The sequence below is a fragment of the Adiantum capillus-veneris genome, chromosome 21, assembly GCF_014529385.1.
Source record: "Adiantum capillus-veneris isolate H3 chromosome 21, ASM1452938v2, whole genome shotgun sequence".
Taxonomy (NCBI): Eukaryota; Viridiplantae; Streptophyta; class Polypodiopsida; order Polypodiales; family Pteridaceae; genus Adiantum; species Adiantum capillus-veneris.
Genome location: NC_140951.1, coordinates 21,384,682 through 21,412,597, shown reverse-complemented (window position 1 = coordinate 21,412,597; position 27,916 = coordinate 21,384,682). Strand labels below are relative to the sequence as shown.

General features: G+C 44.4%; 1 protein-coding gene across 5 annotated transcripts in view; it reads left to right on the top strand.

Annotated features, from left to right (window-relative positions):
* LOC147430643 (uncharacterized protein At4g17910-like) overlaps positions 1 to 27,916 on the top strand; it is a 205,659-nt gene that overhangs the window by 80,900 nt on the left and 96,843 nt on the right. For 4 of the 5 annotated variants that reach the window (XR_015185638.1, XM_086493231.1, XM_086493230.1 and 1 more), the window contains exons 4-9: positions 9,793 to 9,838; positions 10,048 to 10,128; positions 10,738 to 10,826; positions 10,914 to 10,987; positions 13,487 to 13,580; positions 13,732 to 13,821. Coding sequence is in view for 4 of the 5 variants with exons in the window: in XM_086493231.1 (XP_086349357.1) it covers positions 9,793 to 9,838; positions 10,048 to 10,128; positions 10,738 to 10,826; positions 10,914 to 10,987; positions 13,487 to 13,580; positions 13,732 to 13,821 (474 nt within the window). In the remaining variant the exon portion in view is untranslated. The remainder of the gene's footprint in view (positions 1 to 9,792; positions 9,839 to 10,047; positions 10,129 to 10,737; positions 10,827 to 10,913; positions 10,988 to 13,486; positions 13,581 to 13,731; positions 13,822 to 27,916) is intronic. The other variant, XM_086493232.1, reaches the window with a different exon arrangement.

Below are 27,916 nucleotides of genomic sequence, written 5' to 3'. Positions count from 1 at the left end.
GGTCTACCTGACCCAAAGGACAAGTCCTTCCCAATTGCTCAGAGCAAACCAACTTGTTATCTGACATTGATGGAGCCTTCTTTGAAGCAGTGGCTGACTTGGAACAGATTAAGGTCACAAAAGGAGCCCAGTTCGAAGGCGCCAAGCCCACAGCAGAAGCCATCTTGAAAAATACTTTTCAGCAGGTGTCACTATACGACATGCTAAGGCTTGATGCAACACTTAGAAGTGACACCCTGTTAGTCATTCAGTCTCTGTACCCGGGGGCTGGGCCTAGTGGCGGGCACCTCCCTGTACAGCCCTCAGAGTCCTATTTGATTTCCTATCCATCTGCTCCCCTCACCGATTATAAAAGTCCTCGCCTCACTGTATCTATTCTTGGGCACCAGCTATCCGGCGTCATCGTTGATGGAGGATCTGGAATCAATTTGATGCCCGAGTTCACTATGATGGCCTTAGGTCTAAAGCCTACCCGACCTGCTCCTTTCACTGTTACATTGGCTGATCAGAGAACAGTCTACCCAGTGGGCATAGTCAACAAGGTGCCTCTGAAGGTACAAGATTTCACTTTTAACTTGGATTTTGTGGTAGTTAATCTTCCCCTGGTAGAGGGAGGTTATCCCTTCCTGATTGGTAGGCCATGGTTGCGACATACGAAAGCACTTCACGACTGGGGAACCGACGCCATGTGGATACATACTCCTAGCTCTCCAATGCAACAAATTCGTCTCGAAGGAGGTATGGATCCGGTCGTTCAGCATAGCTCTTTGTCAGTAGAGTCCAACCCTGACTTGGAGCAGTCGGTCCCTCCCGATGGGTCCGATGAAGACTTACTGCAGTGGTTAGAAGCCACCTCTTCGATGCAATGCTATGTAGTCTCTCTTCAACCTTTGCCAACAGATTCACCCTATCCCCCCGATCCTACATCTGAAGCTACACCTGAGACCAAGAATCCCAGTCAGCCAAGTGAGCCAGAACCAAGTGGACCAGTCTCAAGTGAGTCAGAACCAAGTAGACCAGTCTCTGGTGCCCATCCTTCAGAGGGTCCCTTGATGGAAACCGTTGGCCTGGGTGAGCCTATAACCCACCATAGAAGGGGAAAAAAGTCTCCCTTGCAAGAGTTGGCCAACACCCCAGCTCCCTCCTTAGCCTCTACTCCATCTGACTCTCCACCTATGCCGGAGCACTTTGAGGTATCTGAGGATTTACCATTTGCAGAGCTTCCATCAGGTTGGTTGCAGGAAGAGTATGCTGATTTCAACATTGATCAGACGCCAGCTCATAATGTCCAAAGGCTAACAGAGGCGGCACAATCTTCTCCACCTGACGCAGCCTCGACCACTGCACCGCCTGACCCAGTTAGAGAGGTCAACCTAGGAGGCCCTGACAGCCATCAGCCCATCTTATTAGCCACTTGGTTATGGGATCACCCCGCTCTACTCGACCTGGTAATCTCCTTCGTGCGCTCTTTCAAAGATGTGTTTGCCTGGTCTTACCACGATTTAGAAGGAATCCCGGCAGAGCTAGGAGTCCACACAATTCCTCTGGTTGAGGGGGCTAAGCCGGTCAGAGGACGTGCTTACAAACTGAATCCCAAGTATGCAGAAGCAGTCAAAATCGAGTTGGAAAAAATGCAAGAAGCAGGTATTATTGTACCAGTAGAGCACTCAGAATGGTTGTCTCCTATGGTTATTGCCCCAAAGAAGCAGTCCAACAAAATTCGAGTTTGTGTCGACTATCGGGCTCTGAATAAGGTCACAATCCCGGATGGATTTCTGACACCTTTTACTGAGAGAGTCCTCGAAGATGTCGCTGGCCATGTACTGTATAGTTTTATGGACAGGTTCAGCGGCTACAATCAGTTAGGAATACATCCTGACGACCAAATCAAAACAGCTTTTGTGACTCCCTGGGGTATTTTCATCTACACTAGAATGTCTTTTGGGCTTAAAAATGCACCGCCTTCTTTCAATCGCATAGTATATCTCATCTTTTGTCCTCTGCTTACTGATCACCTTCGCATATTCATGGATGACTTTTCCACCTTCTCGGGTGCTCAATGTTCGACCCCAGTAGAAAATCTAAAGGAGCATCTTGCTCAGCTCTCTGCAGTCTTCCTCAGGTGCAGAGAGGCACGTTTGAAGCTCAATCCGAACAAATGTCATTTTTTGGTCACAGAGGGCACACTGTTGGGCCATGTGGTGTCTGCTCAAGGTTTGGCACCGGACCCTGAGAAGATAGTGGTCATCTTGAAGTTACCTCCTCCCATAAATCCCAAAGGTGTTCAGAGCTTTGTGGGCCACACCGGCTATCATCGCAGGTTTATACGTATGTATGCACAGGTGGCTCAACCATTGACCCGGCTCACCGGTGCTGCTGTTCCCTTCCGGTGGTCAACACCTGAGGCCGAAGCATTTGCATACCTCAAAAAACGTCTCACTGAAGCGCCTATTCTAGTTGCCCCGGATTGGGCCCTACCTTTTCATGTGCATATAGATGCCAGTTTGCTGGCTGTGGGTGCTGTGCTGACTCAGCCTAGCAAAGAGTTCAACTTGGATCGCCCTGTACATTATGCAAGTCGCCTGCTCACCAAAGCAGAGCGAAACTATAGCACCACAGAGAGGGAAGGATTGGCTATAGTGTATGCTCTACACAAATTTCGTCACTATTTGCTAGGGGTCCACTTCACAGTTATCACTGATCACCATGCCTTGCGCTATCTGCTTAATAAGCCACAGGTTGCAGGTCGAGTATGGCGATGGCTCCTCCTATTCCAGGAGTTTGATTTTGCAGTGGTACTCCGTCCTGGTAAGCATCATGTAATGGCTGACCACCTCTCTCGCATTTACACAGGCGAAGAAGCTACCGGGATTGCGGATGACTTTCCAGATAGCAGTCTTTTTAAAATAGATACAACACCGGAATGGTACGGCGAGGTCCTACATTTTCTATCTACTGGGCTGTACCCAGAGAGGGCATCCCCACTGCAAAAGAGGAGATTGCTGTTGAAGTCCAGGCCTTTCACTCTGATCGGGGGCCAGCTCTACAAAGCGGGACCAGATGGTGTTCTGAAGCGTTGTGTCTCGCCTCATGAGGTGGAGCATATTCTGGAGGATGCCCACAATGGTCCCACTGGTGGCCATTACCCTGGTCACATCACTGCTCAGAAGATTCTACAGAGTGGTCTGTGGTGGCCCTACATTTTTAAGGATGCAATAGCATATTCTAAGGTTTGTGATGTGTGCCAGAGATGTGGGCCGAAGCCGAGTAAGCAATCCAACCGTCCTTTGCAGGTCTCGATGGCGTGGCTACCTTTTGAGAGATGGGGTTTGGACTTTGTGGGACCAATATATCCCCCAGCTCAACCAGGTAATCGCAAATATCTGCTAGTGGCTACAGACTATGCAACAAAGTGGGCAGAGGTACTAGTGACAGTAGATTGCACCGGCAATACAGTGGCCAAATTTTTATATGAAAATATTTTATGCAGATTTGGATGTCCCTTAGAGATCACCAGTGATAGAGGCAGTCATTTTGTCAATGACATTATCTCAAATTTGCTGGCCAATTACAAGATTTTTCATCGCAAGTCGTGCTCTTATTACTCTAGAGCCAATGGACAGGCCGAGAGCACCAACAAGGTTCTGATCGCTCTACTGAGGAAAGCATGTCATCTCCATCCAGCATCGTGGGCTCAGGTTGTGCACGGCACTCTTTGGGCATACCGCACATCTTTCAAAGCAACAACGAATCAAACGCCTTTTCAACTCGCTTTCGGTTTGGAAGCCATAGCTTCATTTGAGTTCAACTCCGGTTCCCCTAGGGTGGGCAGTCTGCGTGCAAGTTGGGGCATGGAATCTGCCTCTATCTCCCGTCTCACCTTATTGGATGAAAGCCGCCTTTTAGCTTCTCGTGCTCTGCAAGCGGAACAACTTCGTCGCAAAGCGTGGCATGATCGCCACCTCAGAAAGCCAAAAATAACGCAAGGCACATTGGTGCTACTCTATCATGCAAAATATTTGAAAAAAGCAAAGAAGCTGGTTCGAGCTTGGCAAGGGCCCTTTAGAGTACAGGAGGTTTTGCCACAGGGGGCTGTCCAGCTAGTCACTTTGGAAGGCGTTCCTTTGCCACTGGTAAATGGCTCCAGAATCAAGTGCTATTACTCCTCTGAGTAAAGGGTCTGCAACTATCCCGCCATCTGTAGGTTCTATGTCCCATCTCTCTCCTCCCCACTATCTTTCTATCAGAATGGGTGTTTTGTTACTGTCTCAGTTATGCTCTCCTCACGACTAGCTTTCCACCAATGGATGCTCTGTTACTGTCTCAATTTCTGCTATGTCTTGTTATTTGCGGTTAAGTATTAAGGTCCTTCCAGTTAAGCTTTCAGTCAAGCTTCTTGTCGGAGTGGTTTTGTTCAATTTGACAAGTGGAATCTGCTTGGGGACTCTTGGGGACTCTGCTTAGATGGCAATTGGGATAATGAACAAGGTGTAATCAAGGACTTGACTTGATGAGACTCCCAATGCCATACTGTCTAGGGGAAGAATATGGCAGAGTTTATGTCAAAGAACTTTGATTCCAATAGCAGAAAAAACCTTTGGTGCCATTAAACTTTCAGCTTTGCTGTAGAACCTTAATCTCCTAATGAGTCAAAATTACCCTCCCTTTTATCTGCTCGAGATTTGTAGCTGCTCAAAAATTAGCACTTTGTACCTTCTCTTTGCTTCTGCTATCACTTTTATCACTTTGTACCGAGTGTGATCGTTGCGCCCTTCCTATCCCAACCCCAAACGCCTCGTCCCTAACCTCTCCGCAAACACACTCATCCCTACTCTATACCAACCCCTCGCCCCTACCCTCCCTTACTTCCCTCGCCCTTACCTGCCCTCAACCCCCTAGCCCCTACCCACTATCTCCCCCCTCGCCCCTATCCACTTATTCCCCCTCGCCCCTATCCACTATTTTCCCCCTCGCCCCTACCCACCCTCAACCCCCTCGCCCCTATCCACTATTTTCCCCCTCGCCCTTACCTACCCTCAACCCCCTCGCCCCTATCCACTATTTTCCCCCTCGCCCATACCCACTCTCTCCCCCCTCGCCCCTACCCACCCTCAACCCCCTCGCCCATACCCACTCTCTCCCCCCTCGCCCCTATCCACTATTTACCCCCTCGCCCTTACCTACTCTCAACCCCCTTGCCCCTATCCACTATTTTCACCCTCGCCCATACCCACTCTCTCCCCCCTCGCCCCTATCCACTATTTTCCCCCTCGCGCCTACCCACCCTCAACCCCCTCGCCCATACCCACTCTCTCCCTCCCTCGCCCCTATCCACTATCTCCCCCTCGCCACTATCCACTTATTCCCCCTCGCCCTTACCTACCCTCAACCCCCTCGCCCCTATCCACTTATTTCCCCCTTGCCCCTACCCACCCTCAACCCCCTCGCCCTTACCCACTCTCTCCCCCCTCGCCCTTATCCTCTAAATATCCCTCGACCCTACCTCCCTTACTCCCTCGCCCCTATCCTATACACATCCCCTCGCCCTTAACCTACCTAAACCCCTCGCCTCCGCCTGCATCCATCGATTAGCAATCAGAACCCATCGTTTTCAACCCATCGCGTGCTTTAAAACAGCCATAGCTTTTTTTTAACTCCACATCCGCTGCCTTCATCGCTTTGAAAGGACAAGCTATTCGTTTCTTGCGTATTCAAGCTTTTTCAGAGTTAGCACTGCACACTGCAGATTGACACAACCAGGAATTCTCTTTACAACGGCTGGAACAAGCAAGCAAGTAAGAAAAAAAAAGCTCTCTCTCCAGAGAGGCCAACTGAGACATCCCAAAGTTCTGCAGAGGCAGAGGATGTGGATACATCGAGCCATGACCTCACTGATGTGTCCTCCACTGATCACAGTGATGAAAATTACAAGGAGTCCGAATCAAGCTCTGCTTCCGACTCCGAGTCTTCGAGCAACGAGGAAGAGGAAGAGGATGATGAAGAAGAAGCTGTAAAGAACCAAAAGAAGAGAAAAGCCATCATGCAGGTACTGGGTCATCCAATTCCTCGGCCTCCTTCTTCCAAGACCCAAACCAAGTTCACATTGAACTTCCATCTACAGCAGCTTCATCCGTCGCTTCGAGAAGTCCTATCAAAAGACCAGCTACACAAGCTAGGATTGTCAGCATTAGCAGACATCGATCTGCCTTCGGATATTCCCATGGATATGGTGCATGCACTCCTCAAGTTTTTTCCCCAAGTCAGAGGACACCCACTGAGTGCTACATGAATAGGTAACGCCTTGGGGATGACAACTTTTCCTGCAATGAAACCGGCTACAAGCACTTATTCCCAACTTTCGAAAGATGCGACAATCGAGGCATGCAAAGAACTACTTAGTACGAATCATGCTGGCTATGCAAGGAATAAACAGCTCTGGTCCATTTTCAAGTATTACTTTTTGGTTAGAGATCCTAAAGTCGGCAAGGGCAAGGGCAAGGCCAGATGTGACGTGCCTACTATATTCTCGCACTGCGAAGGCCTATACTGCCTCATCCACACCATCCCATGTGGCTTTCATCAAATTTTATTTACCTCTTTACAGTCTCGGGCTAAAAGATTCAGAGCTCAAGTGCAATCTGTGCAATCTAGCTTTCAATGCTTCGCAGCTCCGATGTTGGCCTGGGTGATTAATATACCTGTTAGTCCTATGGATGTGGATGCGGCGATGCAGCGTAAAAGCTCTAAGAAAAAAGGGAAAGATATTGAACAAACAAATGATCTATCTGAAAAGCCAAAGAAAAAGAGGGCAAAGGTAGTGAAGGACACAGTAGCATCTTTAGTATCCCTGCCAGTCTCCGAAAGCCAACAGCTTCGAGTGAAGCAACCAGTTCGACGTTCCTCGCATACGGTCACTACTGATTCGATGGTAAGTTCAGGTGGTCCAGATCACACTATGCATGTCACAGCTGTGACTTCTACAGTGTGTGTTCCTCTCTCTACTGCTGCTATTTTTACACCTACCACAGTGACTAGCTCCCATGTCCCAGTGGCAATTGCTTCTTCTCCTATGCCTAGTCCTGCGGCAACCACTCCTACCATCTCTACTTCGACAGAGAGGCATGCGCCTAGTCCAGAGAGGCATGCTCCTAGTCCACCGCGAGCAGTGCCACTTGTCACACCAATCCCACCAGCAGTCCCACCAGCTGTACCACTCTCCAGCTCTCTTCACCCTGACACTATTACAGGACCTTCTACAGGATCGGACTCTACATCATTTTTTCGGCTATCGAAGGATATATTGCACGAGTCTAGGCAAGCCATTGCCACCATTGAGCTGGGAGCAGAGCGTTTAGCAGCCACACACCAGCGTCACGCAGCTATTACGCAGCTATGGAGGGAGCTCTGAAGGTTGCTGAAAGCGCCATCGCGGATAGGGATGCCACTATTTTCACACTCCAGCAGGCCCTGAAATTAAAGTCTCAAGTGATTAGTGACCTTCTGAATCAACTCCAAGGATTTAGAGAATTGCTGTTACAGGAAAATAGGGCAACGCAGCCTACGATGATGGGTATGGGATATGGGTGGACTGGAGCAGGTACACCAGTGCAGCATGCAACAACGGGTCCTTCTCAACAGTTTATGGGACTTTACTCACAGACTCCAGTTCCTGTTCAGTACTACAACCAACAATAACAGTATCCTCCTCCTCAGGGGTTTCAGTCTTCACCATTGCATCAGATGCAAAATATGACTTGTGATGGAGTTGCTGGAGCACAGCGGCATGGCTGTGTTACTCGACGTCCTCAGTACACTACAGGACAGGTGCTACCATCGGCTCAGCAGCAGGTGGCTGGTCAATTCTCAGGAAACACACTTACTGACAGGAGAGCTCGCATACAGCAAGGCCCCACAATCGATTTGATGGCCCCACCTCCAGAAGCTGATCCTTCGGATGCAGCAGTAGCCACCACTCTATCTCTTGGATGACAGATCCAGGAACTCACCATTGTACATACTAGTAGTTTTCTTTCAAAGTTTCAGTCTTCCTCTCACCGAGACGGTGAGCGGTCTTGTGGCGGGCAACCTGTAGCAGGGCTACAGTCACTTCACAAGACAGGCAGTTGGACAGTTAGCTACAATTGGTCTGGTTCACACTGGACGGACCCTTTGGGCTGGGAGTGACACGTGGTAGGGTACCTACGGTGGTCTAGTGGACATCGTGGCCAGGTCACCACCACCACTCAGTTCGGAGATAGACTTAGCTGGCTGGACATTTATGGGCCGTTGGTGGCTCTTATGGTTGTACATATGAGTAGTCATGTTTAGGGGGGCAGTTCTATCTTATCTTGCACGTAGTCGTCTAGAGGAGGTCTTACACAGAGCATTGCTTCACCATCCCTGCACATTTGAGCCTCGACACCCCATTTGTACCTGTGAGTCCTGGGCTGGAGCGGAGTGTGCTGCCACGCCAGAGTCTGTACATGGTTCTTTGAGCTAGTCGAGTCCACATGTTCTGGTCCACTGTTGTGTCTCTGTTGTTATCCATTGTTTCTGTGTTGTTATCCGTTGTTTCTGTGTTTCATTCTGTTTGAGAGAGTTTTCATTTGTTTGAGTGAGATTGTCACGCTCATTGCACTGAGGGGCACCCACACTGTAGAGAGCACGACGCATTATCCGCGCTACAGAAGCTAGCTAGGATGTAGCTAGCTAGCTTGATGCATTTGCATGGTTATACTACCTTGAGCATATAGACATGCACACATCCCTACTAGAGCTCCATCCCCTCCCCCATAGATCCCATCATACACCAAGGTTTTCTCTTTATTTTGTACCAGTTTAAATTGTGTGGTCTTTTCCGATAGATGGAAGACATACACACATGTAGACTTGATTTGTCTCATAGGCAGACTTCGGCCTCACATAGACGTTAAAGAATCTCTCTCTCTCTCTCTCTCTCTCTCTCTCTCTCTCTCTCTCTCTCTCTCTCTCTCTCAGATGTCTCGTGTCTCTTTCCGCCTCAGAGATCTCTCTTCTCCACTGCCTTGGTTACAGAAGCATGCAATTTTTTTTTGGGAACTATTCAGATTTAGCTGTCGCTTGGAAACAAAAGGTGCCTAAATTATGGGTCAGTGAAGCTTGTGTTAAGGGGGAGATTGTTTCAATGGAGATTCAGCTTTCTCTTGGAAACAAAAAGTGCCTAAATTAGGGGCCAGTGAAGCTTCTGTTAAGTGGGAAATTGTTTTAATGGAGATGTTAAAATGTTATTCCCTCTAGAGAACTTCGTTCTAAAAGGTTGGATAGCTTCTGCCTCTTGTTCATGATGTAGAGCATTCCGTATATTTTTTTGGCTTTGCTCAAGCTGGAAGGATTTGAGTCATCGGGTGTCTGCTTTTCTTTGCTCCCATTTTCCCTCATTTGGCTTTGAGAAGAAGCTGTAGATTTTGGTTTGCTCCCTTCGTGCCCGAGGCCTTATATCACTTTCTTATTTGGGTTCAATTCTGGTTTCTTTGGACATTGTGGATCACACTCAGGAATGTTGTGACTTTTGAGCATTTTAGCTTTGATGCTTATACTTTCTTGGAGACTGTCTTGTCACTAAAGGATAGGTTAGTCCCCAATTGGACCCTTTTCAGCAGTTTTTTGAGTCCCTTAAAAGATAAACGTTTCTTCAAGCTCATCATTAACAAATTTCTTTTGCACAAAAATATGTGTGCACGTGGGCACGGGTGCATGCATGGTTTTTGGAAGCACACATTTGAGACTCATGTATAGCCATTTTTTGCTTTCCAGGCTTTCTTACTGCTCTGCAAGTGTTATCAAGTGCATTTAAAGGCTGGTAAGTTGTATCATCGTACGTTGAAAACTACAGCATCATAGGTATGATTAAGAAGTATTGCCTCTTCTATCATTATCTGCTTAAGAAGTATTGCGTGCTTAAGAAGTATTGCCTCTTCTATCATTATCTGCTATTTTGCATGTTATGAATGTGTCCTTGTGTTGGCAGCTTAGCTCCATTGTTTAACCTGACGTATTTGTGGGACGTAGCTCTATTATTGCAACAACAGGTATGGGCTCATATGGTTCTCATGAACATAAAATCGCAGCTGAATTGGGATAGACTAAAAGGTGTGTGAATGTGAGCTGGGAGGTACGGTGTTCTAACCCTAGCCCAATCCTGTGGCACCTAAAAACATATTCAGGAAAAAAAAGTGTCGCCTTGTCCTCAGCTTTTGTATTATTGAATGGTCAATTATCTAAGGTGCCAGATTTTCTGTTTCAAATAGCAGAGAGAAATGTTCATGTAGACAATTGACTTGCTGGTAGGATCACCTAGGAAGACAACCAAAAGAGAGCTTTGCTTCTGAAACCTCAGATGAAAGCTTCTCCAGATGTCAACTCCGTAAGATAGAGATAGAATGCATTTAGGAAAAAAATGACACTAAACAGTGACAACCATATTGCACACATGTGATCAAACCAGGTAGGTATTGTACATTGCCAGGTTCTTCGGTAATTCATTCCTTGTAAAGTGCAGTGTCGACCATGCTTTAACCAATTGCAACCGATGAAAACCTGTTGTCTGGAGGCTTTGACGGATGCAAATCTTTACTACTACTTGCTGGAAATTCTCTTGAGGATCATATTATTTCACTTTATGTTAGGACTCCAGCTTTTTTGTAATCAAGTCAGGGAAAATATTGATGGTTACTGTTTGAAAATTTTGTGAAAAAATAGATGCAAACAAAGGAGCAAGAACTTGCTGCGTATGGAGCCTCTTTGTTGAGTTCACATTTATTGTTATTCCTACTCTAAGCATACTTACTGTAAGCAGCAATTTACAATGCTTAAATCCACTTCCATTTTAAACTTCACCTGATTGACCTGTTTCATTTTATTATTATAATTGGCAGGTTCTTAATGGGAAAGTTTATCCACTAACAGCAGTTCTTGTTTGTGGTCTAGTATTAGCTTTTTTGATGAAAAGGTAAGCAATCACTCCTCTCAACATGCGCTTTGGTGAAAAAAATCTCAGTTTTCTTCATGTAGAGTATCCACGCTTATTATTTGATTAGTCTTTTGTTAAGTAATCAAATCAACAGCTCTTTTAAATTTGCATTCTTTGTGATTTTAAGGCCGGTAAATTATCTTGCTACAAAGAATCGGTTATTGCTCTTATGCCTGTGCTTACATCGAAAGTTTCAGTGTTTTGTTTGTATTAGGACTTTTTCTTAAAAGCGTAATGAAAGAGTCTTGTGTGCTAGCAATTGAACATATCTGGTGCCCCAGTAAGGTCAGATTGCGTAAGGATGGACTCACAGTGACCACGTTCGGTTACGTAACGCCTTTTTATAGATTTCTCGATATGTGATTCTCACTTGGTGGTGCCACTCTTCAAATCAATAGTAGAGAATACGTTTGGCCCATCAACCCACTATAAGATATAATCGATGCGAGGCACATGGAACTTACCCTCAACCATCGTCTTGTTGAGAGCCCTATAAACAAAAGGATAAGAATAGTGAAGGTGTTTACCGTGGGACATAAAAGCCTATTTCACAACTCATTTAGATTTTTCTTTAGGTCATCTTTATTTACTATGATGAAAATAATACGGAAACTTGGTTGTAGGCTATGATCCTCTACAAGGTCAAGACATGATCCCCTGGCCTTCCGAGAAAAAAGTAGAAGGAAAATTATCATGGAGAAACGAATAGTTAAGTTTTTCAAATAACTCCCCATACTTGTCAATGCCCAAGCTCTTGGAATTAAGATGGACCTCTTGAGCTCCACGTTGAACCTTTCTCTTAAGCGTGGATGTGAGAGATGAGATGAAGAGGGATAATGAAGGCTGATGTAGACAGATTCTTAGTGATAGTGAGAGTAAACGCTTTCTAGCTCACACTTGAATTAAATAGAGCAAAGCATTTAAAGCCCAAAATAAAATCACGTGTAACCAATTTAGAGATAATTGAGACAATTTTCGGGGAATGTGCTTATTGAATCAGGAATTTTATATCTTACATTTGTAAGTGTGAGAGGGGTCCATGCCAAGGTATTTTGAATGTAAAAAATAAACGGATTTGAAACATGATTTGAATGCTGGCTTGCATAAAGAATGTTTAAAAGTGAAACTAGAAGAGACATTATGATCTAGATGTGTATTTATATTCATCTAGATGAAGCCCATGTGACAGTTCATCTAAGGAATCCATCCTCTATTGAAGCGTCAAGAAAAGCCATAAATATGACTGAAGAAACATGGAAAGAAACCTCTCTGAAGACCGTTAAAAAACCAGAATCTTTACATACTTTCTTCGTCAACGCATTCAAAATACAACCTTGGTCCATGCCTTAAAAGAATCATTACATTGGAAATGTGTACAACTTACTAATAAAATCTTGTGAACTTCCAGAATGAAACAATACAACCGGTTGCTGCTGCTGATGCAGTCCTATAGGCAGGGGTTAGTACAATCATGAGAGATGCATTAGTCATCTAGCTCCATCAGGTACCATAGTGAGGGTGTAGTACATGATGCAAAAGCTTGAGCTCACCTCTTCTCTAAAGCTCTATAATGGCGCTCCCTGCCACACACACACATTGGCTAAGATGCTTTGCAGAGCCTAGTTAATTTGTAGCAAGATTCCAGTTCTGTTGTTTCAATTCGTCTGTGATACAAGTCTGTGTAGTGTTTCACGTCCTGTCTAGTGTTGCCAGCCAGTTTCACATCCTGGCCCATAGGGTATGGACCAACTGCAGTCATAGGTTTCTGATGGTCCAAGTAGGCTTTGGAAGGCACCAACCAAAGCAATGAGCTCTCCACATGAACCACATCGTGAGGCTGCTAATGGGTTCTTCTGCACCAGAATTGTGCTGCAAAGCCCGGCGATAGGGGCAATATATGAGACGCCCGTCTTGGATCCAAATTGCAAAACTATCAACCTTCGCCATGTAACCTAATGTAAGGCCAGACAAGCCAACCACACTGTTGCACTTCAATTTGAGGGTCATTTCGAAAACTATAGCAGGTAGATATTTGAAGGAAAATTTGCTGTGCTCTATGGCATTTACCCAGGCAGTCGCTTTATGTCTCCATTAGGAAGTTGGAGCTTAAACCTTGCACTCATGTGAGACACCCACCAATAGAAAGGGGTGGCTCTTGAGGGGTGTGGCTGCCTCTTGGAACATGAAATAACTTACGACCATGGAACTTCACACACAGATAGAAAGGGTTTGTAAGATCGACCCCAAATGAAGCTCATTAGTAAGTTCTTTGCAATTAAATTAAATACTTCTGAAACATTACTTGCAAACTGAAAGAGGTGACCTGATTAACTGTTAATTTGCACTCAATGTTTCCTTTTGCTGGATTCATGCATTTTGTTTTTGGGGCTTGTCCTGATTGATCTAAGGTACAACCAAATCTTCTTGATGAGTCTATTTGACTTTAAAGACACTTAATTTGGCAAAGTATCTTGGCAGGAGACAATTAGAAGCTGCTCAGATTTCAAACAAAGACAAGCATCAGGAAAAACTGCTAAGATTGCAGTTCCTATCGTCGTACAGATTTGTAGTAGTATGTTTCAAAGCTGTTTCTTGTACACAAGCTATTAGCATTAAAATAAAAGTTGTAAGCTTTTCTTGTAGGGGGGCTGTTACTTTTACAATGAACAAAGTATTTTATGAATTTTCACTGTTTACCATTGTCTTTTTGATGTGATTGCCAGATGTTGGTTACATGTTTAACAATCCTTGCTGTGGACTTCAAAATTTTTCCCAGGAGGTATGCGAAAACAGAGACATATGGAACAGGTTTGGTATGTGCTTTGCAAGTATATGGTTTTGTTTTCATAGTTTGGCTTGTACTTTAGGCATCTGGTTAATCCTTGAACAACATTTACAGTATACACCATGTCAACCCTAGGTAGTAGACTACTTTGTGTACATAGGGAACACTTTCACAGCCACCCTAGGCCACTTCTCCATGGAAAGTGGAGTTAGAGACAGACTTACTAGAGGATATGCAACATTGGTGATGCTAGAGCCAGGGGTGGCTATTCGACACCTTAGTCACTCCTGCTATGATGTATGTAGCAGGTGTTTAAGACTCATGGACTCTTGGTGGGCACAGACCGAGAGACCTCATATAATGATGTTGTCATATGCCAGCCGCAACACTCCTCAGTCTTGCATGATCGTCAAGTTAGAGATGGCTACACTGCCCATGCTAGTAGAGGCCCTTTTCTAGACAGAATGCTTTATCCAGCGGATGAGAGAGCTACCTCAGGATAAAATTGCAGAGCGCTTTTGAGGCATGCAAATAGCTAGCAGAGGCAGGAGAGAGTAGGTCCTTATAACCGGCGTGTACACAGTAGAGGCGGCACTAATTTAATTACCTGTTAATTTTCACAGAGAGGATTGAGAAGAAGAGAGACCACAGATGCGTCCAACAACTAGAATGTCACTACGGACACATAGACGGACACCTTGTAGGCCCCAAAGACTGGCACCCCTTTCGGTATTTCTTTATTTAATCGAAAACATACGATCCGAACACTTAGACCACACGCCCACCAAGCTGTCCAAATCTGTCAAGGGCTGAAATTGCAGGTTTCTGACCCAATTTTTACCGCATAACGGCGCCAAAACCGCTATAGGTCAAAAGTACAAGTCTATGACGGATCCCCTTGCATGTTAGAAGCTTTCCGGTGAGCTGTAGGTGAATTTCAGCATGCTGTAATTTTCTGTTTTGGTCACTGACTGGTGCCCAAACTGCTGTATAACCACCCCAAGGCTACATTTTGCTATCTTGCAATTTAGGTGCAAAACCTTGAACCTGCAAATAAACGTAGGAAGCTGTAATTCTCTGTTTTGGATCGTTTGAGCGGAGCAAACACGTCTATGAGTGTCTCAAGAGCTCCCGCACGCAATGGGTACTTCCCCTTGGATTTGGACGAGTTTTCACTCGAGAAAACTCTCCTGTTTTGCAATCTGTAGCGATGGAACTATGTGTACGTGTGGGGGATTAGTAATTAGCTAAACTGGCTCCTATTCAAAAGGCTCTTGCCTCGGCAAACGCGCATAAAATCCACTAATTATACACAGTCATCTGGGGGGCATTACTATATGTGTAAGGAGGAGAGAGATGCACGAGAGCAGAATCATCGCGCAACATAAGACGAGGGAAAAGGCAAGCTTTCCATTAAATCTGTGAGCCTGAAAATCCACTCACAAATGAGCAGGCCTTCTCTCTCTTCTGGGTGCCCCCAAGCTAGCCCTCAGCTTCCTAGAGTGTGAGTTGGCTCGCAGGTGACTCTCCTTCAACCATGTGTCCACTATGCCTCTTATGGTTCAGTTTCCTAACCCCTCCCAACTTATAAAGTTGTCAGTGACTTGCCGAGTGGCCCAAATTCAATTTAAGCGCACACATACTACCATACTCATCAAAATTTAGTGCTAACTGGGCCGACTAGTCTCTGACCGACCGACCTAGATTCTCGATGCCCCAAAAGTGGCCCTCAGCTCCCTAGAGTGTGAGTTGGCTGGCAGGTGACTCTCCTGCAACCATGTGTCCACTATGCCTCTTATGGTTTAATTTCCTAACCCCTCCCAACTTACAAAGTTGTCAGTGACTTGCCGAGTGGCCCAAATTCTATTTAAGCGCACACAACCCGTTTGGTTGCATCCATTTCACATTGGCCATGCAATGTTCAATTGCACCTTTCCAAGGGTTCTGGGGAAAACAAGCAAAAATAAAATAATTAAAATTGTATAATACATATGTACAGAAGGCAACAGGAAAAATACACCTCTTGGTGACATACCCCACCTTTGAAATACTGCATGTGACCTCGCTTGCATGCCAATAAAACATGCTGATATCTCCTGATATCACATATACTCTATGATGGGAATCAAAGATATACATGCTTTCGGAAATGTAGCATTGGACAATTAAACAATTCCTCCAACCTGGCTACCACACATATATCAAACATAGAAGTCTTTTCGTGTGCTCTCAAGTACAAACTTCTACACTCAAATTTTGTATGGAAAGAGTAGATAACAATTGCTTAACTACTCCTTTGAGCATCATGTGTCACAAGGCGGGCACCACGTGCCAATAGAAAAGAAGAGACTGAAACAGACTTTTAGCACTTCAATAACAACTGAAAGAGAGAGAAGACACGCGACACGGAGTGGCGGAATTCCACCCTAGAGAGTATTGGCCCCAAACCTTGGCGCCCCTTTCGGTATTTCTTTATATTGCATCAACACAGTACAAGCCGGTACTCCAGACTCTGCACCTTCTCCAGGAAGCATGCCAGAGAATGAGCCCTAACCTCATATTTAAAGGCCCTTGGCCTAAAAAGCAATTACAATTAAAAGCCTTCAAACTTAAAAGCATCTGATCCAAAAGCAAAGTCAAAAAGCTGCCAGCGTAAATCACGAAAATACGTACAGCCTGCCATGTCATCAGCCAACACAATTTTCGGAAATCTCCCTACTGCCCTTAGGGTTAGGGTTAGGGTTTGCAGGTTTTAGGGTTAGGGTTTGCAGGTTTTAGGGTTAGGGTTTCCAGAGTTAGGGTTTCAACAGTTAGGGTTTCTGGCAGAAATTAGGGTTACATCATGAACCATACTCTCACATTGCTTCATAGAGCTACATCAAGATACCGTGGGTTCCATTTGAAAGGCTTCAAGATATAGTTGCAATAATTGAGGTGAATCAACCAGTTCAGATTCTTCCATCCATTTGGCATCCAATGATGGATAGTTCTTGAACTTCACCAAGTAGCATCTTGCAACCTTTCCTCACCTTTCTTTCCTTATGTTGCAATATCCATTCAGGAACAAGAATCTTATCCAATTCTTTCACTTCGGGCTGTTCCTAAGCATATTCTCTAGCACATCACGAACAAAGTGCCTTAGAAGGTTGACATGAAAAGCATTATGTATTTACAGCCTTTTGGTAGCTTTAGCCTGTAAGCTACATCACTAATCTTATACAAAATCTTAAAAGGACCATAATATAGGATAGTGAGCTTTGGAAACAAGCGTCCCTTGCCTTTCCTTTTTCTTAACCTGGCCTTTTCTAAGCGCAAAAGTACCCAATCACCAAGTGAAAATACAAGTTCACGACGGTGACACAACTTGCTTTTGCTTAGCCTAAGTCTTCTCAAGGGCTATCTTTATCTTCGTGTATGTTTTATCTATATCTTACACATACTTGTTCGCCTCAAATATCTTGTCCGTAGTTTGCAAAATGGTGGGGCTTTCTTTTCTCCTACTATCTCAAATGGCGCCTTGCCTGTTGACGTATGCACAATGTTATTGTAAGCATATTCAACCAATGGTAGATGGTGTTCTCAAGTTGCCTTGTGCTGTAACACATAGCATTTGAGCAGATCTAGGATGGTAGAATTTGCCTCTTCTGACTGTCCGGATGAAACGAAGATGAGAACTTTAGCGTTGTGCCCATGTTCTCAAACAATGCTTTCCAAAAAAAACTCGTCATACGTGGATCCTTGTCACTGCCAATTGACTGAGGCATCCCATGATACTTAAGATATTGCTCATAAATATCTTAATCATATGTTTTGGCTTTATCTCTTCCTGACAAGAATGAAATGAGCCTGCTTACTGAACTTGCAAATGATAGCCCGTCCTTACCTGATTGCGTTCTTGGAAGATCAAAGATAAAGTCAATTTTATAGTTTCCCATGGCCTATCAGGCATCGGCAATGGTTGCAAGGATCTTGGTTGCTTTTGCCTGTCATTGTCAAATTTGACTTTCTAGCATACTAGGCATGGTCTTACAAATGTATCAACATCTTGGCTTAAAATTGGCCACTAAAAGAATGCCTCAACATATTTATCCACAATCCCAGCATATGGTGGAGCACGACTTTCCATCAAAACCTTTGGTCGTAATTGTTTAGTAATGCATAACTTTCCATGCATCATGAGAAAGTCACTTTTACGTGTATAGTGTTCATGATGTTGTCCACAACAAGTTGATCATAGATTCTTGCAAAATCTGAATCTTCAGCATATTGTGTCTTAATTTCGTCTAGTTCACAGCGGTACGGAATTGACACTACTAAAATATGGGGCTTGGCCACCACGTTCTTTTTCCCTTCCACATGCACAGTTTGAAAATGGAACATCGATAAGATGTTTGTTCATCGCATATGTTTCTCTGACAACTTCGTTTGTGTGAGAAAGTATTGCAAGGTTTGATGATCTGTTTGGACAGCCCCCAGCAGATAGTGTTTCTAACTCATGAGAGCATGAATTACTGCCAACAATTCTTTCTCATAAACTTAAGTTCTTTCGGGTCCTCAAGAGAATTCGGCTCTCATATGCCACATTCGACCATTTTGCATTAGAACTGCACAAAGACTGTGCCCACATGCATCACATTGAACCACGAAAGGTTTCGAAAGATTTGGCAAAATGATTACCAGATCTGAAGTCAACTTTTCTTTCAAGTGTTGAAAAGCTACAATTTCTTTGGGTTCCACTTGAAAGTAACTCCCTTCCCCTGTAGTGCATGGAGTGGGGAAGAAGCAATCTTAGCAAAGTTTCGGATAAACCTCTAGTAATAGGAACACAATCCTAGAAAGCTTCGTATGTCATGTACGGACTTCAAATCTAGCCATGACTTGATTGCTTCCATTTAGTAGGATCCTACGTACCCCATTCTTTGAAACAACGTGCCCAAGGAAGTGAATATCTTCTAGAAAGAATTCACTCTTCTTCGCATTAATGAGTAGCATGTTCCCGCGTAGCTCATTGAAAAGTGCGGGTAAATGATCCCTATGCTCCACTTCAAACTTTGAAGAGACAATCATGTCATCAAAGAATGTGCCCACAAAGTTTCTACGTGGTCTAAATATTCTGTCCATCATTCTATTGAACGTGGAAGGCATGACAAGAAACTCATAAAGACCAAGTTTTTGTGAAAGCAGTCTTATGGAAATCTTCTGGCCTAATGGGTATCTAATGGTATCTACACTTTAAATCTATCCTGCTAAACAAAGCTGATCAAGAATGTCATCTATCCTTGGTATGGGGAACCTGCTCTTGATGGTATTCTAATTCAACGCGTGGTAGTCAATGCACATGCACCATGAACCGTCCTTCTTCTGTGCTAGGTTGCTGCTTTTGGGGCAAAGTGAAAGATTAGGAAGCTCTTCTGAAGGAGCCAAGGCCAACTTCTTGAATTGGCGGCTCGATTTGAAATTACGCCCGATAGCCTGAGGCCATAGGCGGAGGTAGTTTGAGTGGCACTCGGACGGGATGTTGCCATTACACCGAGCATTGGCAAACTTTGTTTGCAATGACAGGGGTGTTTAGGGCACGAGGAGTTTTACGTATTTGCCTTTCAGAGATTGTGACGTTCTACTCGAAATCCCTTGGTACCACAACAACAATGCCGTGGGTGACTACCGGGCCGAGAAATCGACTTTGAGAAATGAAGGGCTCAGAGATTGTACTTGATGAATTTTAGTTTCTTTACTTATTTTTTTTGGGAGACAACTGAACGATAATAAAGGTCGAATATGTTTTGGACCTGAACAAAAGAACGCCAAGATTTTCTCCACACTCATGCCAATTGCTTTTCAGAGGGCATGTTAGGCGAGTTACCACCCGCTCGTCTTGAGGATTATACTGATGCCAAGAAGCACACCACCGAACCGGTCACCTTACCGTGTGAGCTGAGCCCAGAACGAAGAGATTATTAACCAACTGAAAGACCTCTTGGAAAAGGGTCTTGTCCAGCCTAGTGCTTCACCGTTTTGCTCTCTAGTGTTGTTGGTTTTGAAGAAAGACGGATCTTGGAGAATGTGCATCGATTATAGAGCTCTCAACAAAATCACCATCAAGAACAGATTTTCGATTCCTAGGATCGATGATATACTCGACAGGTTATAGCGATCCTCGTGTTTTAGCAGGATTGATTTGAAGAGTGGATATCATCAGATCCGAATCGTGCCGGAAGGCGTCTACAAGACATCCTTTCGGATGACTTTTGGGTTATTTGAGTTTTTGGTGATGCCTTTTGGTTTAACCAATGCTCCTGCGACATTTAACCGGATGATGGAGAGGATTTTTCGAGTGTACAAGCTATTTGTTGGCACTTTCTTTAACGATATCATTGTTTTCTCCAAGGATGAGGCAGAACACTGAGATCATGTGCTTCAAGTTTTTCAGGCATTATGAGATCACAAGCTAGTGATTAATGCAAAGAAAAGTGAATTTTTCCTACCAGAGATACACTTCTTAGGACACATTGTGTCAGCAGCAGGAGTGTAGATGGATCCGGCCAAGATAGAGACTATCCGTGATTGGCCCGATTTGAAGAATTTCATGAAGTTAGAAGCTTCTTGGGATTGTGTTCGTACTATAGGCGGTTCATTCGAAAGTTTGCAGAGGTTGCTTCCCCTTTACATATCTTGACATAGAGAGAAAGGGAAAGGAGTCCCTTTCTCGTGGGGACCCACAGAGGTGACTGCCTTTCAACTTTGAAAGAGAAATTGACTACGGGACCAGTTTTGACTTTGCCAGACTTGCAGAAGTCGTTTGTAGTATATTGTGATACTTGTGGTCGTAGTCTGGATGCGGTCTTAATGCAAGAAGGCCAATGTCATTGCCTAGGAGAGCCGATTGTTCTCAAGACCAGAATTGACAGCATAGATTTGTGAGAAAGAGCTTTTGGCGGCTATCCATGCTCTTATTCAGTGGCGACATTACCTACTTGGAGCCGATTTTACGGTTTTCACAGATGATGCGAGTTTACGCTATTTCTTGTTACGGAAGCAGCTATCGGAAAAAGCAGATGCAGTGGGCAAACATCTTGTCACGATTTACTTTCGGATTGTCCATGTGCAGGGATAGAAGAAATTGGTGGCAAACACTTTGTCCCGAAAGCCGTTGGTTTTGGCTATTTCCGCGATACATCATAGGAACTTCGAGGATATGGTCGGTCAATCCGCCACAAAACAAATTTTGCAGATGTATACAGTTTAATACAGAAAGGGGAGATAGTAGCGGATTATTCTATTCGGGATGGCTACTTGATGAAGAAAACCATGTTGTGCGTTACAGAGCCGTTGAAGGGAAAAGGTTCTAACCGAATGCCACTGTCCGCCTTTTACGGGTCGCCGATGCATTGCTACCACCTTGAAAGAGGTACAGGGATACTTTTTTTGGCCGAGACTCAAGAAGGATGTGGATGAGTTTGTGTGCAATTGCTTGATATGCCCGAAGGTCAAGTTTGACAGGCATAAAGCACAGGGATTGTTACAGCCTTTTACCCATACCCACCCGCCCTGGGAAAGTATTGCAATAAATTTCATCTCCCAAGAACGCAGCATGGGCACTATTGTTTGTTGCCCAGGTTTCAGATTACATGGCATGCCCGAGACGATTGTCTCCAACAGGACCTCAGGTTTACGAGTTTGTTTGGGACGGCTATTTGGGAGAACATAGGCACGCGGTTGCAGTTCTCGTTCCACATGCAGAGTGACGGGCAATCAAAGATTTCTAATTCAGTGGTACTGGCTTTGTTAAAGTCTTCTTGGTTGAATCAGAAGACTACTTGGGAAAGGTTTTTACCTTTGGTGGAATATGCCTACAGAAACACGTTCGACTCTTTGATGGGGAAGATGCCATTTGAGATTTTTTGAATTTGCTACGAAGGTTCTACCCTTCCTTACCGCGAAAGATACGAATTTTTCTTTGAAGCCGACCAGTTCACGAGGAACTTGGTCCGGAAGGCTTCGCAGAAATTTTAGGAAAGACAGAAAAAGGTAGCAGATCGCCATTGTCGCGATTTGAAATTGAAGGAGAAGGATTGGGTGAGAAAGAAAACAAAGGGGAAAGGAGCGACTTCTTTGTAAGCTTAGCATGACATAGTGTGGACCTTTGGAGTGAAGCTGCTAGAATACTTGGAGGATTCACAATGTTTTTCATGTGAGTCTCTTGAAGCCTTTTGAAGGCGATGTGCTTGATGATGAACAACCAGAAATGGACGAAAACGAGCAGATACTCGTTCGAGAACAGACATTAGCACAGGAAAAAAGTAAGAAGGTAAAGCGAACTGACGGTTCTTGGTTAAATTCAAGACCTACTTCGCATTGGATGCGAAGCGAATGGAGGAGGAAGACCTAGCATATATTCCTCGGAATGTGAATCTTTACCTTGAAGCTTTTGGTTTAGCATAGTCTATTCCAAATGGAACCCAGAATTCAGCTTGGCCGGAGATCTGGTGCAGTGGGTTCCACAAGAGGAGCTTCTTTGTCAACAGATGCCTCGACTATTGAATACTAGAGTCACTGATGTCTCTTTGAGCTTCAGGGATAGTGAGAGCTGATAGTATTCTGCTGGATGACTTTATGAAATGAAATTCCGGAATATGAAACTGATTTGTTCTTGACTTGTTTTTAAGTGCATGAACTGATAGACGAAATGACTGCAGCATTTTGGTCTAATTGATCTCGAATAGACATGATTGCAATAGGGGTTAGTCAATCGGACATCGATGAGGTCCCGACTGGATCTAGATGCGATTGCTAGCTACATTTCCGATAAATCATGGTCTAAGATTCGAATGAATGTTGAATGTCATGTGATGTTGTGTGATGTGACTGTCGATGGTACATGTGCTAGATGTGTGTTCCTAGTGTGTAGGTACTAACGATCAGTGTCTACTAAGACGGTTTATGGCCTCTGTCTATTTTGCAGGCATAATCGAGGGCGATCAATGCTTTCAAGAGGGGGGTATATCACAAAGTGATGACGTGGCTGCCCGCTCTGCTGAAACCCTAACCCTAAAAATAAAAAACCCTAATTTTGTTGAAACCCTAACCCTAAGCCTAAGCCTAACCCTAACCCTGATTTGCTGATGTGGCAGGTTGATAGGTGGCCTGCTGTACGGACACTAGCGCGATTCACGAAAAGCTTGGCAGATTTTTGGCATTGCTTTTGCTTTTGCGTGCGCTGTTTTTGGGGCTGTTTTGGACTTGCTTTTAGCCACGCAAGTTGACAAGAGAGAGCTCTTTTGTTTTGCTTTTTTTGCCCTCTTAAGAGAGAGAGAGAAATTGTAAAAAAAAAAAAGCAGAAAGCTTTTAGGCTTTTGATTTTCAGCTTTTGGGGCTCTGCTTTTGCATCCCTTGTAACTTTAAATATGTGAGCAAGCCTCCCACAACTTAGAGCATCTGGACGCAGAGTCTGAGTGTGAGCGCCTGCCCGCACTCTTGTACTTTGAACTCAGATTAATACAAAAAGAAATACCGAAGGGGGCGCCAGTCTTTGGGGCCAATATCTCTAGGCATGGAATTCCGCTGGGCTAGTGTCGAATAAATTGTGAACTGTGAATTGTTTTGAAGTGGTTATCTTGTGCTGTCGTGGTAGATTCTTGACTTGGAGTGTCCAAGTCTGTTACACATTTATATATGCATTCACCAAGATTTCAAATAAAGACTAGCAAATCAACAATAGACCATTACAAATGCCAAAACCTAGAGTCCACGACTCTAATCGAACAATGAAAACACAAAGCTGAGCTTAGCTAACCTATGTCTACAACCAAATAGTGTCAAATGTCTGCTGTCATGGTCACATAAAACTAAAAGCATCAAAATAAATACATAATGAATCATGATAATCCAAGACCGAAGTCTAAAGTCCTGACTCTAATAAGTAGTAAGTGACTCTAATAAGTAGTAAGGAGTACAAACCGCACACTGCACTCAAAGCTGGCACCTGCAAGAGAGGAGCACACACTGCACAGTACATGTATCTCTGTTAAAACGAGTTTCTCTCAGCCGCAGCAAGGCATTTTCGAAAAGAGGCCTAATTGATTGAAATAGAGTAGCCCATGGGAAAAAAACCCCCCCGTACGGATCCGTATTGTACGGCCGTACTGTTTGGATAGAATCCGTGCATACGTACGGATACAACCTTGAAAATCAGCCCCTAGCAGCCAATGTTTCCAACTAGTGAGAGCGTGAATTATTGCCAATAGTTCTTTCTCATAAACCTGCAAGTTCCTTTCGGTCTTCAAAAGAATTTTTATTTCATATGCGACTACTCGGCCATTCTGCATTAGAATTGCACCAAGGTTGTGGCCATAGGCAATTTGATTACCAAATCTGAAGTCAACTTTTTTTTCAAGTGTTTGAAGGCTAGAATTTCCTTGGCTGTCCACTTGAAAGTAACTCCTTTCCCTTGTAGTGCATGAAGTGGAGAAGCAGTCTCTTCGGATAAACCTCCTGTAGTAGGAACACAAGCCCATAAATCTTCAGATGTCATGTACAAACTTCAAGTCTAGCCATGACTTAATTCCTTCCACGGTTCCATGCGTACCCTATTCTCTTAAACAATGTGCCCAAGGAAGTGAATCTCTTCCAAAAAATTATTCACTCTTCTTCGCATTAATGAGTAGCTTGTTCTTGCGTAGCTCATTGAAAACTGCGGTCAAGTGATCCCAATGCTCCTCTTCACACTTTGAACAGACAATCGTGTCATCAAAGAATGTATCCATTCACAAGAAACTCATAGAGACCAAATGGCATGACAAGAAACTCATAGAGACCAAATCTTGTCTTGAACACAGTCTTATGGACATTTTCTGGCCTAATGCATATCTGCTGGTACCTACTCTTTAGATCTATCTTGGTAAACGACGACGCTCCCTCAAGTCGATCAAGGATGCCATCTATCCTCGGTATGGGGAACCTGTTCTTGATGGTATTTTTATTCAAAGCGCAGTAGTCAATGCACATGCGCCATGAACTATCCTTCTTCTGCACTAGGAGTACAAGCGAACTTAAAGGGGTTGAAGTCGGCTGAATCAGCCCCTTCTGTCACGAGGACGTGGCAGTTATTAACCATGTCACAAAGATGTGGCAACTGCTAACCTTGGTTGTTGGTTTCTTTCCAATGGGGTTTATTTTATTTGTTTTGAGACCCTCTTTTTGAAGTAGCAAACGGTCGGACATTGTATGGCCAATGTGAACGGTAGTTTCACCCGCAAACGGGAAGTGGTCGGCACTGGAATTCGTATGGTAAGAGAATGTCTAGGCTCAGAGCAAGATCAAATAGGTCCCCCTGTCGCACTTAGCAAGTTGGTGGATACTAGGAAGTGAACTCAATTAAGGCGTAAAGTCAAGGTGGGACTACCAACAAAAAGTATCGGACAGTTGGGCCACATTGCACTTTTGGATGCGGTCCCAATGAGGATAGATGGTCAGAAGACCAGTGGGAGCCCAACGGAAGCATCTCCTAAAATTTAGGGAACTGCTATTTTGGGCCGTGAAATGTGTTCGCGTCATTACCTCCGGTATGACTAGGGGAACATTTTACAACTCTGTCGCAAAGTCAACTGGGCAACCGGTCAGGATATTTTTAAGCGGCGAACCTGAAACAGGAAAATGCTTGTAAATGCGCCAAGTGGCACTTTTCTGTGCACTTGCCTCACAAGGAAGAAAGGGCGCTGAATTTTAAGATGGGAGAGGCTCTTTTTGCAAACTGTCACAGGTTAAGAGCTATGGAGTGCTTCCTTTCCCTCTCATGTACAATCTGGTGCTAGGAGTGATGCCCTGCACACTACACACTGCTCTCTCTCTCCCCTACGTGCAGTTATGTGATGCCCCACAAGAGGGCTCCTCATTTTACTGATGTACAACTGTGTGGGTTCATGCTTTTGTGCTGAGGCAAGAGCCTCCTTGAGCAGGAACAGGGGTAGCGAGCTGCTACTCCAAAGCAGGCACTGGTGAGGGTCATAACCTCACCATACAGGTGCAAAATCAGCGCTGTGTATGCGTTGTAATTTTACTGTTTTTCAGCCATACGGACGCCAGAACCTTTGGAATCGTACCCCACTGGCAAAGGACAGTTAGGGGACTGTTTGGGGCTGAAAACAGGGCAAAAACCAGTAAATACAACGTGCTGAATTTACTGTTTTTGGGCAGGAATCAGAGGGTATACGCCAGTAGAAGCGAGTTCCAGCAGGGGAATTGGTTTCGCGCAAGTTTTGGGGCTGTTATGTTGCCGAAATTTGGCCAAAACAGGCGGTATCTAGTGGGATACAGTCAAAGGATTCCCTGGACTCTTCTTTGTACTTTACCCTCCTAAAGAATAAAGAAATACCGAAAGGGGCGCCAATTTTGGGGCCTACAGGTTGTCGGTGTCTGCTCGGAGCATTCTAGCTTCTGAGCCGTGTGTGTGATTAAGTGTTAATTCCCGTTACAGGTCTCCTTTGCAAAGTGCTCTGTGTGTGTGTTTAAAGTAAAGAATTTCGGGTGAAAGCCAACGCCTACCGCCCTACGGGCCGGTTTCACCTTCTCTAAAAGCTCGTTAACTTGACCCATAATCTCTTTGTGCTGGGCTGCACTAACCTTGTACGGTGGTCTGTTCGGTGGACTAGAACATGGCACAAGATCTATGGAAGAGGTAACTTGCCTGGCAAAGAGTTCAAAAAATAATCATTGAAACCACTCATAAAAGTTGACCTATCTTACCTAAGGTAGACAAATTAGATATAACTTCAGGTACTTCTCTTGCAAAGATCAAGTATGCAGAAAGATGATTCTTTATTATAGATGAAATAGCAAAAGCAAAAACAACTGGAACAGACTCGCCTTTGAGCTTTACATCAAGGACATGAGTCTTTCTTCTATGTACAAGGGTAATCTTTTTGTTGTAAGTATACAAAATAGCATGTAACCTGTAACACCCAATAACACATCACAACCCTCAAGTGGCATAATATGGAATTCTTCTGCATCCACATAATTCCGAATATGCAAACAAAGTTTCCCCAAAATGGGATTAACAGGCTCTGAATGACCTGGGCATGGCAAACCTGCTTCACCTGTCATACCCATCTCCTCTGCACGAATGCCCAACTTTGATGCCAATTTTGGTGATATGAAATTTGCACGGGCTCTTGGATCAAAGAAAAACCAATACTGTCTGGTCTCTAACTTCGCCGCCCCCAGCTGTGCACCATTCTGCGGCATCTATGTTTGGCTGGTCACCAACCAAATTTGGGACAAGTCCTACACTCGGCTTTGGCTTCTTTCCTTTATGCTCTGACTTGTCATCCTTATTCTGTTTGACTTCTTTTGTGGGCATTCATTCGCAAAATGTCCCTTCTCTGCATAAATGAAGAATTTCTTGGCCTCTCATAGAGCTTTCCTTTCTTCAAAAGATTTGCTAGAAAATTGCCTTCTTTGTCCTTGTCCTCGCCCGAAAGAAGGTTTAGACTGCTTCTTGGACGTGTCAACTTCATCAGTGGAGGGTTTCTTTGTGGGAGGCACAGAAGGCTTTGCTGCAACATTACCTTTGGCTGAAAACTATTTGCCCTGGGACCCTCTCTTGTTGCTATTAAATCCATCGGAATCTCTTTTTGATTGATTGATGGCCACTCTTGCATTCTCAATTAACTGCTTCATATTCATGACAGTAGTCTTTGTGCAATAGTCTCTAATTTTCTTGGGCAATCCACAACAGTACTTCTCAATTTGTATAGACAATGGCACAACCTATAGGAGGTTACTTGCAACAATGTGGGCCACGACTGTTTATTGTACTCTTCAAGATTTGCACAATTTTTAACATTCAACTCATGCCATTCTGTCATCACATCCACTTCAAAAGTGTATAAGCCATGCAAGTGCAAAAAGCTGTTTGAATTGGACCCACGTTGTAGGGGCTTGACCCTGATTCAACAATGCGGTCCATCATTGAAGCGCATTCCCTTTCAAGAAATTGGTAGCCTTGTGTATCTTTGAAGGCTTTGTGAAGTTGCCTCCAACATAAGCTGCATCAAACTGTCGTATGAAGGTCAAAGCATTCAATTGATCCTCAGTTCCTCCTAAAGTTTCAAACTTCACTCCCT